Here is a 19,451-nt window from a genome sequence, read left to right as displayed (position 1 = left end):
GGATTTGAGTCTGGTGTTACAGAGCCTAGTGAAAGAGCCATTTGAGACAATTTCAGAATCCTCTATCAGGATGCTGACACTAAAGTGTGTATTCTTAGTAGCCGTTACTTCGGCCAGGAGGATAGGGGAAATCCATCAACCCTCCCTATACCTCTATTCAGGAAAATAGGATTGTTCTTAGGCCGGACCCTGCATTTCTTCCCATATTAGTGTCTAGCATTCATAAGGTTCAGGAGGTAGTGCTTCCATCTTTTTGCCCCAATCCCAGTTGTCAGAAGGAATTGGAGTTAAGCTATTTGGTAGTCAGGAGGTGTGTTTTAGCCTACCTAGATGCTACTAAGGAATGGAGGAAGTCAGGGTCCCTATTCATTCAATATTCTGGTCCTAATAAAGGGAAGCCTGCTAGTAAAGGTTCCCTAGCTAGGTGGATTAAACAGGCTATTTGTCTAGCTTATGTCTCCCTACAGAAGACAGTATAGACGGGTTGGACTGCGCACTCCACAAGAGCGGTATCCACCTCCTTGGCGGAAAGAACAAACGCCTTTATCCAGGATATTTGAAAAGCGGCCACCTGGTCTTCTGCCCTTACCTTTCATAAACATTATAGGCTGGACCTTTCCTCTGTTTCTGACCTTTCTTTCGGTCACAAGGTTTCTACAAGCTGTTATCCCACCTTAGGTTTCTATCTCTGGGATCTCTCCTGGTGCTGTCATAGGACGAAGGGAAAATTGATTATTAATCTTACCGGTATTTTGATTTTCCTGAGTCCATGACAGCACCCTTATTTTCCCTCCCTTCTTTTTCGTGGTGTTGGTATTGGGTCCTGGTTATGGTGCACAGGGTGTGCAGAGAGAAAAAAAAGTTTTAATTAAACGTGTGCAATCAGAAGCATGGGTTCCAGGGGTGCTCTCGTTCGTCTCTGAATACCACTGAGGGATGGAGAGGCCCCTTCTTAAATATCTGTGGGTTTCCTGTCCTGGGCAGAGGACCCTCTCTCCTGGTGCTGTCATGGACTCTGGAAAATCAAAGTACCAGTAAGAGTAGTAATCATTTTCCTCCCATGAACTGCTCTCTTCAGGTCCTTCCATAAGATTTCTATTGGATTAAGGTTAGGACATTGACCTTACTCCTCTTTAAGCATTCTTTGGTAGAATGACTTATGTTCTTAGGGTCGTTGTCTTGATGTATGACCCACGTTCTCTTGAGCTTCAGCTCATTGACTGACATTTTGCTTTAGAATTTGCTGGTATAATTCAGAATTCATTGTTCTGTCAATGATGGCAAGCCGTCCTGGCCCAGATGCAGCAAAATGGGCCCAAAACATACTACCATGTTTCACAAATGGGAAGGTTTTTATGCTAGAATGCAGTGTTTTGCTTTCTCCAAACGTAATGCTTCTCATTTAAACCAAAATATTCTATTTAGGTCTCGTCAATCCACAAAACATTGTTCCAGTAGTCTTCTGGCTTGTCTAGGTGATCTTTAGCAAACTGTAGACAGTCAGCAATGTTTTTAATATACTGGGTTGCAGCTTTCTCCTTGTAATCCTAGCATGCACACCATTGTTGTTAAATGTCGTCCTGATGCTGGACTCATGAAAGTTAACATTAGCTAAAGGCCTTTAGTTGCTTAGTGGTTACCTTGGGTTCTTTTGTGAACTCAGATTATTACACACCTTGCTCTTGTCATGATCTTTGTTAGTCCAGGGTACGGATGCAGCTACTATTTTTGTTATCTAGTAGGGATCGACCGATAATCGGTTTTACCGATCATATTGGCCGATATTAAGGATTTTGAACGTTATTGGTATCAGCATCTATTTTGCCAATATACCGATAACGTATGCAGAACAAGGATCGCGCTGGTGACAGCGCTCTCCGTGTTCCCTCAGCAGCACAGGGGAGAAGAAAGCAGTGTCTCCCTCCCCCCTGTGCTGCTGCTGCCGCTGCCATCAATGAGAGGAGGGAGGACAAGAGGCGGGGAGGGGCTGCAGGGCTCCAGATGGCGACCAAAATGGTCGCAAATGCGACCTAGAATTGCTAAATGGCGACAAGACTTTGTAGACTTGTCGCCATTTGCGCCTAGACCTGCCGCTGCTCTGCCGCTTTCACAAACTGACATGGGACGTGCTGCTCTCAGCGCGTGCCATGTTCTCAACAACACAGGGGAGAAGGAGGCAGTCCCTCCCCCCTGTACTTCCGCTGCCACCAATGGGCTGATAGGGATGGAGGAGGAGGAGGGGAGGGGCTATGGCCACTGCGCCACCAATGAATATAGTTTATGCTTAATACAAACGCAGGCTGCGGGTGCAGGACGTATACCATACCCGGCACCCAGCCTCTATGACTGCGTGCTGCGATCCGCCGCTATTAACCCCTCAGGTGCCGCAGCTCGCAGTCATAGAGGCTGGGTGCCGGGTATAGGATATGTCCCATACCCGCAGCCTGCGTTTGTATTAAGCATAAACTATATTCATTGGTGGTGCAGTGCACCGCACCCCCCCAGCCCCAGTATTATAAATTAGAATCATTGGTGGTGCCCCCATCCCCCAAGTATTATCATTGGTGGCAGTTCCAATCGGAGCCCCAGCAATGTAAGCTTGGGGCTCCGATCGGTTATGATGGCAGCAAGGACGCTTTTGAAGCCCTGGCTGTCATAGTCTGCTCCCTGTGCACAAAGCACAGCAGCAGGGACAGTGTGAGGTCCTATTCACCCTGATAGATCTCTATCAGGGTGAATAGGACAAGGGATGAAAGATCCCAGGTTCTAGCCCCTAAGAGGGTAAATAGGTATTAAATAAAAAGAAAAAAAAACAAACACCAAAATATTAAGTTTAAATCACTCCCTTTCCCAATTTTACATATAAAATATATAAACAATAAAAAAGACATATCGCCACGCCCGAAAAAGTGCGAACTATTAAAATATAAAAAAATATCTCCTATGCGGTGAATGCCGTAACAGAAAAAAAAGTGCAATTTGCCATTTTTTTTGTCACCTTGTCCCGACATAAATTAGGATCGGGCTGTTCTATTATGGTCCAGACGTTCCATAAAATGTGGAATGCACACGGCTTTTTTGGTGTTTTTATTTTTTTTTCACGTGGTATCGAGTATCGCAATACTTTTTTATGGTATCAAAATCAAGTAAAAATTTTGGTATCGTGACAACCCTAGGTAAGACGTGTGTGTGTGTGGTTGTTTTTTTATTTATATTATACCGTAATTATATGTATTTTAAATTTGGCGACTACATTTTTCAGGTTAGGAGTCAATGGCTCCTTGATATTTTTAATTTTTTTGTCTGGAGCCCTGGGCTGTGGCCACTGCGCCACCAATGAAGATAAGTTTCTCATTAATTTATATACAGGAGGCGGGAGCTGGCTGCAGAATCGCATAGACGGCTCCCAACCTCTGAGCGGTAGCTGCGATCCGCGGTAGTTAACCCCTCAGGTGCCGCAGATCGCAGCTACCGCTCATAGAGGTCGGGAGCCGGCTATGTGATTCTGCAGCCAGCTCCCGCCTCCTGTATATGAATTAATGAGAGACTTATCTTCATTGGTGGCGCAGTGCGCCCCCGCTTTCCCCCCCTCCCCAAGTACTATCATTATTGGTGGCAGTGGTCCCCTCCGCTCCTTCTCATTGCATTAGTGGCAGCCTGGAGCTCCGATCGGTTACCATGGCAGCCAGGACGCTACGAAGCCCTGGCTGCCATGGTAAGCTCCATGCTGCTGTGTGCACTATGCACAGAGCAGCAGGGACAGTGTGAGGTCCTATTCACCCTGATAGAGATCTATCAGGGTGAATAGGACAAGGGTTCTAGTCCCTAAGGGGGCTAATAGTTAGTAAAAAAAAAAAGTAACAAAAAAAAAATATATATATTATAAATGAAAAAGAATGATTTACAAAGAAATAACTACAAGTTAACAATAAACATTCATTTCTCGCACATTTCATTGGGGGACACAGACCATGGTATAGCCCAGGTCATTACTAGGAGGAGACACTATGCAAATAAAAAAAGAAAGCTCCTCTTTCCTGGGCTATACCCCCATGTTTCACCGGGAGGACCCCAGTTCTTGCTTAGTGTCGGATAAGGAGGATGACATTCTTTCTACTCCCGTAATTTTTTTTGCTGTGGACGCAGGGTCGCAATTCTGCTTCCCTGGTCTCTTGGTGGAGCAAGCGCCGGGGTCGAATTGACGTCACCGGCTACCTCCCACCCTCCCCCAGAAGTTAAGTGGAACCGGGCTCGATCTGCAGCTCTGGCGGCCTACCAGATTCGGGGTCACCTTCCTGCCCTCCTCCAGATCACTGCCACTCCTTGTGCCAGCTGACTGAGAGGTGACCTCCGCTGGTGTGGATTTGAGGGCGAAGACTACAGGACACAGATAAGTACACTGCCTCCCCTGTCTCCCGGTGTGACGTTAGGACCGCATGGTGGGGGGTTTGAGGGGGGAGAGGATACCTGTCTGGGGCATCGCTACATGATCGGCTACTGCCCAGCTTCCCTCGGCGGTGTCTAGGGGGCGGCCTCTCCTACCCTTCCAGCAGCCGCGTCTTATTTTCATATTTGACGCGATTTGTGGCCGGCGCTCTGTCTTCTGCTACTTCCGGCTCAGCGCTCTCGGCTGCTCCGGCTCCACTCTTCCCGGTTGCGTGCTGCAGGAACGGTAGGAGACCCTGGCCCCTTCCATTGCTGGATTACCGCCATCATGCCAAAGCCTGGGGCCTCACAAAAATCCAAGTCGGCCCCTCTGGGGCTATGTAAGGTTTGCTGCTTACTACTTTCGGTCTCTGGATCCTGTGACTCTTGCCTTGCCTCTGGACAGGATCATCTTCTCGTCCCTCCTCCCCCTCTCACTCAGCCCAGTCCTCCCTCTGCCCTGTTGGAGCCCGCGGAACCCGCCTGGGCCTCTGCCATTTCTAGGGCGGCCGCTGACTTAGCCCAAGTCTCTCGGGCCGCCATGGCCTTCATGGAGCGCATGGCGTCTACGGATCCTGAGGCTAACACCATACCGCTTCCCAGTGGTTCCCACAGAGGACGCTCAACCACTAAGAGGCAGCGTACACAGCAGCATCCTTCCTTGGATGATTCTGCTTCCCCTCCTCGCAGGGAACATAGATCGGAAGGGGAAAGATCCAGTTCTGACGAGGACACAGAGCTGGAGCCCTTGCCCAAACTGTCCACTATGGTGGCAGACTTGGTGGCGGCGGTCCGGGATACGTTTGATATCCAGGGGGAATCTCCTTCTGCTGGTAGCCAGGAATTCCCTCTTTTCCACTCGAGGAAACCTCAAACGGTTGTATTCCCCATACATGGCGAGTTCGACAAGGTCCTCTCTAAGGCCTGGGACCGCCCGAATCACCGGTTTTCTGCCACGAAACGTATGGATACTCTATCCTTTTCCTGCAGAAAATGTGCAGCAGTGGTCTTCTCCTCCTAAGGTTGACCCGCCGGTTGCCAGATTGGCTAAGAATACGGCCATTCCTGTCTTGGACGGTTCGTCCCTACGGGATGCAGTTGACAGGCGTTTGGATTCTCTGTCAAAAGCCATCTTCACTCTGGCAGGCACTGGCCTGCGGCCCGCTTTTGCCTCGGCCTGGGTATCCAGAGCGCTTTCCGTATGGTTGCAGCGCCACCAACAGGACCTCGCAGAGCAGGATGCCTCTGCGGACACCTTAAATTTTGTCCTCCAGATGTCTCAGGCGACGAAGTTTCTCTGCGAAGCTTCCTTTGATGTTAGCATTCTTTTTGCGCGTATCTCGGCCCTTTCGGTCACACAGCGTTGAGAAGTCTGGTTGAAGGTTTGGGACGCTGACGCTTCCTCTAAGCATTCCCTCACTAACCTCCCCTTTTCACGTTCCAGGCTTTTTGGTGCTAAGCTGGACGAGATCATCTCGGACGCGACGGGGGGCAAGAGTACCAACCTGCCCTAATCTAGATCCAAGCGCACCTTTTGGAGGTCGGTCCTCCTGTTCTAGGAACCAGTCCTTTCGTCGCTTCTCCTCTTCCAGATCTGCGGCGGCCCCCTTCCAGGGTGGCTCTCAAGACTCCCGTAAGAAACCTGCCTTTAAGCCCCAGCCTTCCTGGTGCCCGCGGCCACAATCAGCCCGCTCTGCTGCTCCCAAGCGGTCTTCCGCCTAATGGGGGGCCCCCACCTCTTACGGTGGGGAGCCGATTGCTCTCCTTTCAGCAGGTCTGGAGAGATCATATCCAGAAATAGAATTCGCTTCCAGGCCCCAGGAGCGTTTCTTCTCTTCTCGGGTTCCGGGGGATCCGGGCCTTGGCTCTTTTGCAGGCGGTCTCTTCCCTTTTGGACAAGGGAGCGATTGTTCCAGTCCCCTTGGAGGAGCAAGGCGCAGGTTTCTACTCCAACCTGTTCGTGGTGCCAAAGAAGGAGGGATCGGTGCGTCCTGTTGTAGATCTGAAGCTGTTGAACAGGTCTCTGTGGGTCCCAGATGGAGTCCCTCCGATCCGTTATTGCTTCTCTTCTTCCAGGGGAATTCCTCACGTCGGTGTACATACAAGACTCCTATTTGCATGTCCCTATAGCAGAATCTCACCACAGGTTTCTGCGCTTCGCTGTTGGCGGGCAGCATTACCAGTTTGTCGCCCTGCCCTTTGGATTTGCTACGGCCCCTCAGGTATTTACAAAGATCTTGGCGCTTCTCCGTACCAGGGGCATATCTCTGTTGCCCTATCTGGACGACATGCTGATAAAGGCTTCCTCCCTTCCCCAGGCCAGTCCGGATCACGGTTCAGACTCTGGAGCAGTTCGGCTGGCTGATCAATGCCCAGAAGTCATCTATTCTCCCCTCAGAGGTGGACCTTCCTAGGGATGGTTCTGGACACCACGGCAGCTCGGGTATTCCTTCTGAGTTCCAAGTCCTCTCGAATTCAGGAATCTGTATCTCTCCTACTGCGCTCCCGACGACTCTCCATCCGGGAGTGTATGAGGGTTCTGGGGCTGATGGTGGCCTCCTTCGAGGCGGTCCCCTTTGCCCAGTTTCACACTCGGCCTCTACAGCGTGCGATTCTGTCCTTTTTGGGACAGGACGTCGCACGGTCTGACATCACGAGTCCGTCTGCCTCCTCGGGTTCGGCCGGACCTCTTGTGGTGGCTGTCCCCCCAAAACTTGATCTCAGGGAGGTCCTTTCTTCCGATCTCCTGGACAGTCGTCACCACCGACGCCAGCCTCCTAGGTTGGGGTGGTGTTCTACAGACCCGGACGGTGCAGGGGCTTTGGTCGGCAGAGGAGGCCCGCTTTCCGATCAATGTGCTGGAGCTCAGAGCAATTTTCCTCTCCCTTTCTCACTGGACTCATCTCCTGGCAGGTCTCCCGGTAAGGGTTCAGTCGGACAATGCCACCGCCGTGGCTTACGTCAACCACCAGGGCGGGACCCGCAGCCGGACGGTGATGCAGGAGGCGAAGAGGATCCTCCAGTGGGCGGAGACCCATGTTCCAGTACTGTCGGCAGTGTACATTTCGGGTATCGACAATTGGAAGGTGGACTTTCTCAGCTGCAACACGGTGGATCCAGGAGAGTGGTCCTTAAATCCGGAAGTTTTCGAGGACATCTGTCGCAGGTGGGGGCGCCCGGGTGTCAACCTGATGGCGTCCAGGCTCAACAACAAGGTTCCCACGTTTCTGGCCCGTGCTCGCGACCCGGAGGCGTATGGAGTGGTCGCGCTGGTGTCTCCGTGGCGAGGCTTCCCTCTCCTTTGTCTTTCCACCTCTGCCTCTGCTACCAAAGGTCCTTCGCAAGATCACGTTGGAAGGGATTCCGACCATTCTCATCGCCCCCGTTTGGCCGTGCCTGGTTCTCGGACGTCACTCGGATGCTGGCAGACGTGCCGTGGCCTCTTCCTCTCAGGGAGCATCTACTGTCTCAAGGACTGCTCTTCCACCAGAATTTACGGTCGCTGCGTTTGACGGCATGGCTGTTGAGACCGCCATCCTGAAGAAGAGGGGCTTCTCGGACTCTGTGGTGAAGACCATGATCAAAGCCAGAAAACCAGTTTCATCCCGTATATACTATCGTACCTGGAAGGCCTTTCTTGTCTTTTGTGAGAAACTGGGCATTTTTCCCCTTCGTTTCTTGGTTCCGGTGGTCCTCTCCTTTCTCCAGTCGGGTCTTGAGATGGGGATGTCGTTGAGCTCTCTGAAGGGTCAGGTCTCTGCTCTGGCCATTTTCTTTCAGCGATCCCTGGCTCTGCTCGGTTCACTGAGGACCTTCCTACAAGGGGTGGCGCATTCGGTCCCTCCGTATGTTTCTCCACTTCCCCCCCTGGGACTTGAACTTGGTTCTGTCTTCCCTCCAGGTGGATCCCTTTGAACCTTTGAGTCAGGTTTCTTTGAATTTTCTCACCTGGAAGGTGGTCTTTTTGGTGGCGATCAGCTCGATCAGGAGGGTATCGGAGCTGGCCGCACTTTCCTGTAGGGAGCCCATTTTGGTCTTCCATCAGGATAAGGCGGTGCTGTGTCCGGTCCCTTCATTTTTGCCCAAGGTGGTCTCCGCCTTCCACCTTTAATGAAGATATAGTCCTGCCCTTTTTTTTGTCCATCTCCGGCGAACCGCAAGGAGCGCTCTCTCCATTCCCTGGACGTTGTCCGGGTCCTGCGTGTGTACCTGTCGGTTACTGCCTCTTTTCGCCATACGGATTCCCTTTTTGTGATTCCGGAAGGGCCTCATAAAGGTCTGGCGCCTTCCAAGGTCTCAGTAGCCCGATGGATTCGGTCGGCTATTGCCACAGCTTATCGTGCCCGTGGCAGGGTTCCCCCAGCTGGGGTTACCGCGCACTCCCCCAGGGCGGTGGGGGCCTCCTGGGCTAGGCGTAATCGCGCCTCTGCATTTCAACTTTGTAAGGCGGCCACCTGGTCTTCCTTCTATACCTTTACAAAGTTTTACCAGTTGCACTCTTTGGCATCGGCTGATGCTGTCCTTGGGCGCAATGTATTGCAGGCGGTGGTTCCTGTTTGACCACTGGGCGTTTTCTCCTGGAGGTGCTGGTTCCCCCCCATGGACTGCTCTAGGACGTCCCATGGTCTGTGTCCCCCAATGGAATGTGCGAGAAAAGGAGATTTTTTTTTGTGAAACTCGCCTGTAAAATCTTTTTCTCGTCTTTTCCATTGGGGGACACAGCTCCCTCCCATTCTTACCTGTTGTAGGAAGGGTTGGTTTAGTTCTTCGGGTCCTGAAGGTTTTCGGTCCGATGGCGGTATTCCGTTGTTCTGGTGGCCTCTATGGCTTTGGTCTCCTTCTGCACGCACTGGGGTCCTCCTGGTGGAACATGGGGGTATAGCCCAGGGAGGAGGAGCTTTTTTTTTTTTTTGCATAGTGTCTCCTCCTAGTAATGACCTAGGCTATACCATGGTCTGTGTCCCCCAATGGAAAAGACGAGAAAAAGATTTTACAGGTGAGTTTCACAAAAAAAATCTCCTTTCAGCAAATTTGAGAAGGATTTTTTATTTATTTTTTTTAAATGAAAATTCACAGAATATCGGTATAAATTATCGGCTATCGGCCGGAAAGTTCACAGATTATCGGTATCTGCCCTAAAAAATCTATATCTGTCAATCCCTATTATCGAGTATTCTATTGATTTAATCCAACAATTAATCGAGTACTCTTAACAAAAAACTAATTAAAAGAACGTTTTTCTTTATAAAAACTCATCAGCCCTACCAGTGCCATCAGCTGCCCCCAACCACTGCCATCAGCTTGGTAGAGATAGTTTTGTAACTTTTTCCAGCCTAAAGAGCATCAACAGCTCTTCTGAGGTCCTCAGAAATCTCCTTTTGTCCATGCCATTATACACTTCCACCTACTTGTTGTAAATCAGACCTTAATATATTCCTGTTCTTTAAATAAAACAGATCGCCCACTCAAACCTGAGTGTCACCCTATTGATTGAAAAAAAACTCTCTCATTTCACCCTCAAATTATCTACTAATCCTTAGGCTAGGGCTACACAGCAACATGATCAGAGTTCAGAACGGGATCTCACACTGAACTAGATTGTGTGTCTGCCCTAATATTTTTGACTCAATTTGTTTCTTTAGTTTTTTATCTACTTTTAGGACTTGTGGGGAAATCTGATGTAGTTTGAAGTCAAATTGATAGAAAATAGGAATTTTTAGAAATATAAGTTTTAATTCAAATTAATAGAAATATAGATTTCTGGTTACTGTTGACCAGGCTGTCTGTAAGATGATTACATGGCACTTACTAATATAACCTTTGTTGCAATTCTGCACCATATTTCATGGGGTACGCTCCCTTTTTTACAAAGTCTTTTTCTGCTGTCCACAGTATTTGAAAGGAGGAGACCTCTCATGGAGGTGATTTGCCTGGTCACATGTCCATCCATCAGCAGCCATTTTATGTACAGGACCTCTGTGTGGACAGCACAAAAGACTTGGCAAACAAGGGGGCCATTGCTTATGACATATAGAAAATGGTGCAGAATTGCAACAAAGGCTATATTAGAAAGTGTCATATAATCATCTTACATACACATTGATCAACAGTAACCAGGTTCACAAACTTTTAAGTACCACTGTATATGCCATAAATCTGTTTGGTTTGAGTACGGTGCTCGGCAATCTCTAACTCCCATAGAAATTAATGGAATGGTCATGCGCTCTAGTCACTTCATGGGAGCTGCAGGGGGTACGGGGCCTGTTGATAGGGGGGTACCTTTTACCAACCGGAATACCCCTTCAAAGGGGTTGTGCAGCCTGTTTATATTGATGCCCTATCCTCATGGAACTCCGCCTCCTCTTCAAACAGCTGATCGATTGGGGGCTGGGTGTCTGACACCCGCAGATCAGATAATGATGACCTATCCAGAGGATTCGTCACCAATATAAACTGGCTGCACAGCTCCTTTTAGTGGCAAATGAGGTTCAATGTGGACAAATGTAAAGTTATGCATCTTGGTAGTAATAATTTCTGTGCTTCATATGTCCTAGGTGATGTAACACTGGGAGAGTCACTTATAGAGAAGGATTTGGGGGTCCTTGTAGATTAAATAATAGCATACAATGTCAATCAGCTGCTTCTAAGGCCACCAGGATATTGTCATGCATTAAAGAGGCATGGACTCGCAGGGCAGGGATGTAATATTATCACTTTACAAAGTGTTGGTGCGGCCTCATCTGGAATATGGAGTTCAGTTCTGGGCACCAGTACATAGAAAGGATGCTCTGCAGCTGGAAAAGGTACAGGGGAGAGCGACTAAAATGATAAGGGGCATGGAGGGTCTTAGTTATGAAGAAAGATTAAAAGAATTGAATTTATTTAGTCCTAAGAAGAGAGGTCTAAGGAGGGGAAGGGGACATGAGTAACCTATACAAATATATAAATGGGCCATACAAAAAATACGATGTAAAATGCTCTCAAAAGACAAGGGGGCACCTCCTTCGACAGGAGAAGAAAAAGTTGTCTCCAGAAGCGTCAAAGCTTCTTTACTGTAAGAACTGTGAATCTGTGGAATAGACTTCCTCAGGATGTGGTCACAGCAGGAACAGTGGACATTTTTAAAAAGGGTTTAGGGTACTTTCACACTAGCGTTTTTCTTTTCCGGCATAGAGTTCCGTCCTGGGGGCTCTATACTGGAAAATAACTGATCAGTTTTATCCTAATGCATTCTGAATGGAGAGCAATCCGTTCAGGATGTCTTCAGTTCAGCCTTTTTGACTTTTTAGGACGGAGATAATACCGCAGCATGCAGCGGTTTTATCTCCGGCCAAAAAAACTGAACACTTGCCTGAATGCCGGATCCAGCATTTTTTTTTTCCATAGGAATGTATTAGTGCCAGATGAAACCGGAAAAACTGATCCGGTATTGCAATGCGTTTTTCTGATTGATCAGGATCCTGATAAATGCCCGATCAGTCGGAAAACACGACATGCGTTTGCATACAGTTTGTCTGATCAGGCAGGCAGTTCAGGCAACGGAACTGCCTGCTGGAATCAAACAACGCAAGTGTAAAAGTACCCTTAGGCTACTTTCACACCTGCGTTAGGTGCGGATCCGTCTGGTATCTGCACAGACGGATCCGCACCTTTAACGCAAACGCTTGTATCCGTTCAGAACAGATCCGTTTGCATTACCATGAACGAACAAAAAAGATTTATTTTTTAATTTTTTTTGTTAATGCAAACGGATCCGTTTTGACTTACATTGAAAGTCAATGGGAGGCGGATCCGTTTTCAATTGCACCATATTTTGTCAGTGAAAACATGGATCCGTCCCCATTGACTTACATTGTAAGTCAGGACGGATCCGTTTGGCTCTGCATCGTCAGGCGGACATCAAAACGTTGCAAGCAGCATTTTGGTGTCCGCCTCCAGAGCGGAATGGAGGCTGAACGGAGGCAAACTGATGCATTCTGAGCGGATCCTTATCCATTCAGAATGCATTGGGGCTAAACTGATCCGTTTTGGGATGCTTGTGAGAGCCATGAAACGGATCTCACAGGCGGACCCAGAAACGCCAGTGTGAAAGTAGCCTTATGATGAATTCTTAAAAGTAAAGAACATAAATGCTTATGAAAACGTGTAGAAATCTGAGTCTCACTTCCTTCTGGGATTCGCTTCCCCACCTACCGTATCCCTTGGTTGAACTTGATGGACATATGTCTTTTTTTTTTTTTTTTTTTTAACCGTATCAACTACTGTATGTAACTTGTTTGGCCGTGTTAATATAATTTATGAAAATGTGTTCATACTGTTTAACATTGACATTGTTCAATGTTCTCTTCTGTTGCAGATGCTTAATTCACAACCGGAGAAAACCTTTATCCGTAACAAAGCTGCACAAGTTTTTTCTCTAGTGTTTGTTACAGAGTATCTCACAACATGGCCCAAATTTTTCTTTGATATTTTGTCTGTTGTGGGTCTCAACCCACGAGGTGTTGACTTGTACCTGAGAATTCTAATGGCCATCGACACAGAGGTAGTTGATCGGGATGTTATTCATACCCCAGAGGTAAGAAGCATGGAAGGTGTGACATAGCTGTCAATTTCTGAAAGGGGTGAAACTGTTGTGAGTTTTTATTTTTTTTCTCGGTTTTTATCATAGTCTATTGTCTTTCTACCCCCCACCCGTTTTAAAACAATATAATGAATGGGAAAAGAGACGGTCAGTGTAGTCGACATTCCACAACAGCAGAGTTGTTTGGTGCTCAGATGTATTGCTATAACAATATAGTAATACCTCCTACTTCTTTGTCATCTTATTTTTTTATATACCATATTTTCCAGACTATAAGACGCAGGCACTTTTTAGCAAGAAAAATAAATCTTGCTAAAAAGTGCTGCATATTACAGTCCACAGTCTGGGGTGGTCCGGCAGTGCCAGGCCCCCTAACTGTTTCCTTAATGATCCAGCAGAGTGCTAATACAGTGCTGTGCTGGATCAATGAGGGAGGTGTGTGTCTTCACACTTCTCTCCCTCCCTGCCCTACACTGATCCATGTGATCAGTGCAGGCAGGAGAGAAGGCTGAACGATCTTTCAACACATGCAGCACAGCAGAAGACTGTGAAAATAACTAAGCAAAAAACCTCTGTCCGAAGGTCTTCCCAAGCTGCTGGTTACAGGGATCAAAGCTGTGTACTGCAGGGACCTTTGATGCCACCGTTGGGCAGGTCCAGGAGGGAAGTGCTGAAAAATAAGTAAACATGTACCCTATGTGTATTACTAAAGATGCCTCCTATGTATGTGTTAGTGCATGTGACATTGCTGTGTTTGTGTGCATGTAGCAGTACTGTGCGCGCTCGGGTGCGTGCATGTAGAGAAATTATTTATATTTTTCTGTTGTCTAAGTGGGGTATGTCTTAAAGTCTGGAAAATACCATAATTTTGTGAGCTGCAGTATAAGCATAAGGCCTGAAGCAATCCGCCGTCGAAAGGAAAAATTCCCTCCTGCTTGTAAGTGGCGATCAGACTGGATTGACGATCAAACAGGATACAGTTTTATATAGCAATATTTTGCCAGATATTCCTAGATCAAACAGGATACAGTTTTATATAGGAATATATATTTTTTTTTTTTTCTTTTTTTCTTTTTTTTTTAAACCTGACTGGATCAGTAGGAAGAAACAGATTTCTCAAGTTTACTCATTCTTTCCCATTCATCCACGTCTTCTCCCATTCCCATTGCTGAACTAGATGGACGTAGGTCTAGTTAAAAGTTTGAGACAACCATGCAAAATTGTGTTAAAAAAAATGGACTTCTAGGAGAGAGGTCTTCTGAAAGAATATAGCTAGTGTGCATAATTTATGGTAGAAGTGAAAACCGGTCACAGGAAATCTGATCTGGATGAAGAGGGTAGTCTTTTGAAAAAGCTTTCAATGTATGTAACTTGACTTGCAGGAGGCACGCAGGAATACATTACTGAAGGACACAATGCGTGAACAGTGTATCCCAAACTTGGTAGAATCATGGTACCAAATTTTACAGACGTATCAGCACACTAACTCTGAACTGACATGCCAGTGCCTTGAAGTAATTGGAGCCTATGTTTCTTGGATAGATCTAACATTGATTGCTAATGATAGGTAGGATATTTTATATTTTTTACTTTCATTTACCATTATTATAATTTATTGGTATGTACTCATAGCAGGTTTATCAGAAGTAATAGAGGACAAAAGTGGAGGTGTATTTCAGAGCAAGCGCCCGGTATTTTTAGCAGCAACTGCTCCACATTTTGCACTTTAATAGGGAAGCATATTATTATTGTGATGGGTCCGTTTTGAAAGGACCTTCCAGCACTAGAAAGGAAACCTGAGAACAGGGGAACACACCTCTCCACGTGTAAATTCTTGTTTCCTGTCCAGCTAGATGGGTCACTCTCTCTGTGTTGGTCTCTCTAAGACCTCTTTAAAGAGGACCTTTCACAACTGTACAAAATAGAAACTAACTAGATCAGTGGGCAGAGCAGCGCCCAGGGGTCCCCCTGCACTTACTAGTATGTCTGGGCGCCGCTCCGTTCGCCCGGTATAGGCTCCGGTGTCTGCGCTCCCTCTGACTGATTTCTTGTATGAGGCGTGTCCCTTGCTGCAGCGCTGGCCAATCACAGCGCACAGCTTATAGCCAGGCTATGAGCTGTGCGCTGCGATTGGCCAGCGCTGCAGCAAGATACGCCTCATACAAGAAATCAGTCAGAGGGAGCGCAGACACCGGAGCCTATACCGGGCGAACGGAGCGGCGCCCAGACATACTAGTAAGTGCAGAGGGACCCTGGGCGCCGCTCTGCCCACAGATATAGTTAGTTTTTATTTTGTACAGTTGTGAAAGGTCCTCTTTAAGACCTCTGTCAGCAGATTTGTACCTATGAAACCAGGGGCGTAACTAGAAGTGACTGGGCCCCACAGCAAATATTTGTAAGGGGCCCCCCCAGCGCGCTTCGCACCTGCCTCCTCCTGTGTAAACCCCACTCCTTTGGCACAGTGTAGCGGTATACTGTATATTGTGGGGCACAGTGGATGCAATATGTGTATAACATAAACATATTTCACATGAAAACTTACAGTTACTTGACCCTTGGGGATCTCGGACACCACTTCCACACTTTGGCCGGGGGCTCGGCGGAGCTGATGTTGTGCTTTATCCTAATGAGAGAGATTTCATAATAAGGATTTGGAGAAGGGGCAGTGGGGTCGCAGGGCAGGGAGAGGCTGGTGCTGCTACTAGGGGGTCATACCATGGGGGAGTAATAAAGCCCACCATAATGCCCCCCCAGTAGTAATAATTCTCCTTATAATGTGACATTGCAAAAATACCCCCTTGTAATGCCCACAGTTGAGCTAATGTCCCCATAGTGCCCCCATAATGTCCCAGTATAAAATACCCCTATATAGTGCCCCCAGTAAATGCCTCCATAGTGCTCCTCTCCCCCTTCCTGCTAGTGCCCCCCATAATGTACCAGTATAAAATGCCCCATATATAGTGCCCCAGTAGATTTCCCTCAGTGTCCGGCCTCTGATAGGCTGCCGGCCTAGTGTCCCCCATAATGCCCCCCCATCATGTGCCAGTATCATAGTGCCATCTCCCCCCCCCCCCCCCCCCCCCCCACAAAAAAAGTGCCAGTATCAAGTGCCTCTCTCCCCCCCCCATGTGCCGGTATCAGGTGCCAACCCCCCCTCCCCCCCCATGTGCCGGTATCAGGTGCCAACCCCCCCTCCCCCCCCCCATGTGCCGGTATCAGGTGCCAACCCCTCTCCCCCCCCCATGTGCCAGTATCGGGTGCCAACCCCTCTCCCCCCCCCATGTGCCAGTATCAGGTGCCAACCCCCCTCCCCCCCCCATGTGCCAGTATCAGGTGCCAACCCCCCTCCCCCCCAGGTGCTAGTATCAGGTGCCTCCCCCCATGTGCCAGTATCAGGTGCCTCTCCCCCCCCCCATGTGCCAGTATCAGGTGCCAACCCCCTCAGGTGCCAGTATCAGGTGCCAACCCCTCTCCACCCCATGTGCCAGTATCAGGTGCCTCTCTTCCCCCCCCCCCAGGTGCCAGTATCAGGTGCCTCCCCCCATGTGCCAGTATCAGGTGCCAACCCCTCCCCCCATGTGCCAGTATCAGGTGCCAACCCCTCCCCCCATGTGCCAGTATCAGGTGCCAAACCCCCCCCCCCAGGTGCCAGTATCAGGTGCCAACCCCTCTCCCCCCCCAGGTGCCAGTATCAGGTGCCAACCCCCCTCCCAGGTGCCAGTATCAGGTGCCAACCCCTCCCCCCCATGTGCCAGTATCAGGTGCCAACCCCCCCTCCAGGTGCCAGTATCAGGTGCCAACCCCTCTCCCCCCCCCCCCCATGTGCCAGTATCAGGTGCCTCCCCCCATGTGCCAGTATCAGGTGCCTCCCCCCATGTGCCAGTATCACATTGTAATGCAGCCTTTATGGTTGTGAGGGTAAATGCTTTGACTCTGATACACAGATACTTTGGAGGTTGTGGGTTCGGATCCCAGACACATCAGAAGACTTTAGGAGACAGTAAGATTAGATCACATTAGCGAGGGGGCCTGGTCAGCTGCTGTGAAGGGGCCCTGAACAGTAACACATCGATATTTAACGAACTTGAAAATAAACTGTCACACACGCTGCCGGGACGCTGGGCCCCCTTGGCAGCCCGGGCCCCGAAGCAGCTGCTGCCCTGGTAGTTACGCCACTGTATGAAACTGTCTGACCTGTTACATGTGCCGTTGACAGCTGTGTTGGTCCCATGTTCCTATGTGCCCATATTGCTGAGAAAAATTAAGTTTTAATATATGCAAATATGCCTCTAGGAGCATTACACCTAGAGGCTCACCTCTCTGCCACTGCCATACCCTCTGCACTTTGATAGGGCCACTGTTGACATTGATAGGGCTAAGCAGTGTAAAAGTAGAGAGGGCGCTGCAGTTGCAGAGAGAGCTGAGCCTTTAGGAGTAATGGCAACGCCCCCCTGTTGCTCCTTTGTAAATATGTAAACTTCATTTTTCTCAGCAATGCGGGTATATATGTACATGGGACCAACACAGATGCCTTCAGCTGCCAAGTGCACATGTAACAGGTCAGCCAGTTTCATAGGTACAAATCTGCTGACAGATAAAATTTAAGTCAATAATGGTGATCCACCTAGCTTTAGTACAAATGTCAACCAATAAATGGGAATAATGTATATGGGAGGTCCTTAAACCAGTTGGGGTGGTTTGGATTAATACATATGTATTAGTCACTGTCAATTTTCTTTGTATTTGCTTGTTTTCTAGCGCCTCATTTATTTTTAGAAAGTTGCCTTATAGCCTTCCTCTGCTGATCTTTCAGATTCATTAATATGCTGCTAGGTCACATGTCGGTGGAGGTTCTGCGGGAGGAAGCCTGTGATTGCTTGTATGAAATAGTAAATAAGGGAATGGATCCAGCTGATAAAACCAAATTGGTGGAATCTTTGTGTCAAGTGTTACAGTCTGCTGGGTTCTTCAGCATTAATCAGGTTTGTGACCTCAGTATCCTGCTTATTCATCTTCTGATAACATGGTTTAGTAAGAATCCTAAGGGGGCATTCACGCAAAACTCTGATACCGGCCGTGTGCGTTCCACATTTTGCAGATCAGCGCGTCCTGCCCTTTCTTAGACATGTCTATTGCCCGCAAAACGGACAAGAATAGGAGGGGGGCGCAGAATGGACATACGGTTGCAGACAACACACGGGTCTGCTGTCCTCTTTTGCAGTCCCATTGAAATTAATTGGTCCGCATCCGATCCACAAAACATGCGGATCCGATGTGGACCAAAACTACAGTCGTGTGAATGCCTCCTAAGAGTGAAGATTCTCTAAGCTGTATACTTTAGCATAAAATATTAGCCAGCATATTTTAGTTTTTTTGCTATTGAGTGTATTGGCTGCTTAATCTTCCATAAGTAACAGGCACGTTATTTTACATTAGGAGGAAGATGTGGATTTTCTGGCCAGATTCTCAAAGCTCGTTAATGGAATGGGCCAATCTCTGATTGTTAGCTGGACCAAGCTGGTGAAATCTGGAGATATGAAGAGCGCCCAAGATACTCTGCAGTCCATTGAATCCAAAGTGCCTCTGACGTTGCAGTTGCTAATCCATGAAGATGACGATATATCATCCAATATTATTGGATTCTGTTACGAGTATTTGCACATCTTGAAACAGGTATTTAATGCTGTTTTCAGAAACTTAGCAAATCATAAACCTTAAAGCAAGATTTAATTTAATGGATTCAAGGTTTAATTGCATTTGTTTCCATTTGCAGTTAGTATTACTTTCAGACCAGCAAAAGGCTAATGTTGAGGTAAGTGCTCCTAAGACTTTTTTTTAGTTTTTAGTTTTTTTTCGTCAGTTATACAGGGTGGCCCACGATAAAGTAGCCCGCCTCCAATATCGCCAAATCAAACTGCCTAATAGTAAATCTGTCTTAGTTTTCCATAGCAACCAATCAGAACTCGGCTTTTATTTTTTCAGAGCCCTGTAGGACATGAAAGCCGAGCTCTGGTTGGTTGCTATGGACAACTAAGACAGATTTACTATTAGGCAGTTTAATTTGAGATATTGGAGGCAGGCTACTTTTTTGTGGTGCACGCAGTATTTTGGTTAGAAATTAGTGATATATTAATACAGATAAGAGGGAGGGGATGGTGCTATACAGATGACACAGTATAGATTGCGCTATTTTCAGGTATGTCATCCTTTGGCTCGTATAATTGAAATAAATGCAGTTCTTGCTATTTTGCATTTTTTTTGTGTCTTTCTGTTGTAGGCTATAATGCTGGCGGTTATGAAGAAACTAACTTATGATGACGAGTATAACTTTGAAAATGAGGCAAGTCTTAACAGATTCATTTAGAAAAATGTTGCAAGTTTTGTATCTTGATGACCTATTACACGTTCATTGGATAATGTTTCTATGGTTAGTGTGTATATGGTT

General features: G+C 47.8%; 1 protein-coding gene across 1 annotated transcript in view; it reads left to right on the top strand.

The window, feature by feature from the left end:
* The window catches only part of XPOT (exportin for tRNA), a 116,968-nt gene that overhangs the window by 29,544 nt on the left and 67,973 nt on the right, over window positions 1–19,451 (top strand). Inside the window, exons 6-11 of the mRNA XM_040409170.1 lie at window positions 12,782–13,000; window positions 14,389–14,573; window positions 17,820–17,988; window positions 18,443–18,679; window positions 18,780–18,818; window positions 19,284–19,346. Coding sequence (XP_040265104.1) covers window positions 12,782–13,000; window positions 14,389–14,573; window positions 17,820–17,988; window positions 18,443–18,679; window positions 18,780–18,818; window positions 19,284–19,346 — 912 coding nt within the window. The remainder of the gene's footprint in view (window positions 1–12,781; window positions 13,001–14,388; window positions 14,574–17,819; window positions 17,989–18,442; window positions 18,680–18,779; window positions 18,819–19,283; window positions 19,347–19,451) is intronic.

The sequence above is a fragment of the Bufo bufo genome, chromosome 1 (genome assembly GCF_905171765.1).
Source record: "Bufo bufo chromosome 1, aBufBuf1.1, whole genome shotgun sequence".
Classification (NCBI taxonomy): domain Eukaryota; kingdom Metazoa; phylum Chordata; class Amphibia; order Anura; family Bufonidae; genus Bufo; species Bufo bufo.
The sequence above is the reverse complement of the archived record's forward strand: the minus strand, read 5'-3'. Positions and strand labels throughout refer to the sequence as shown.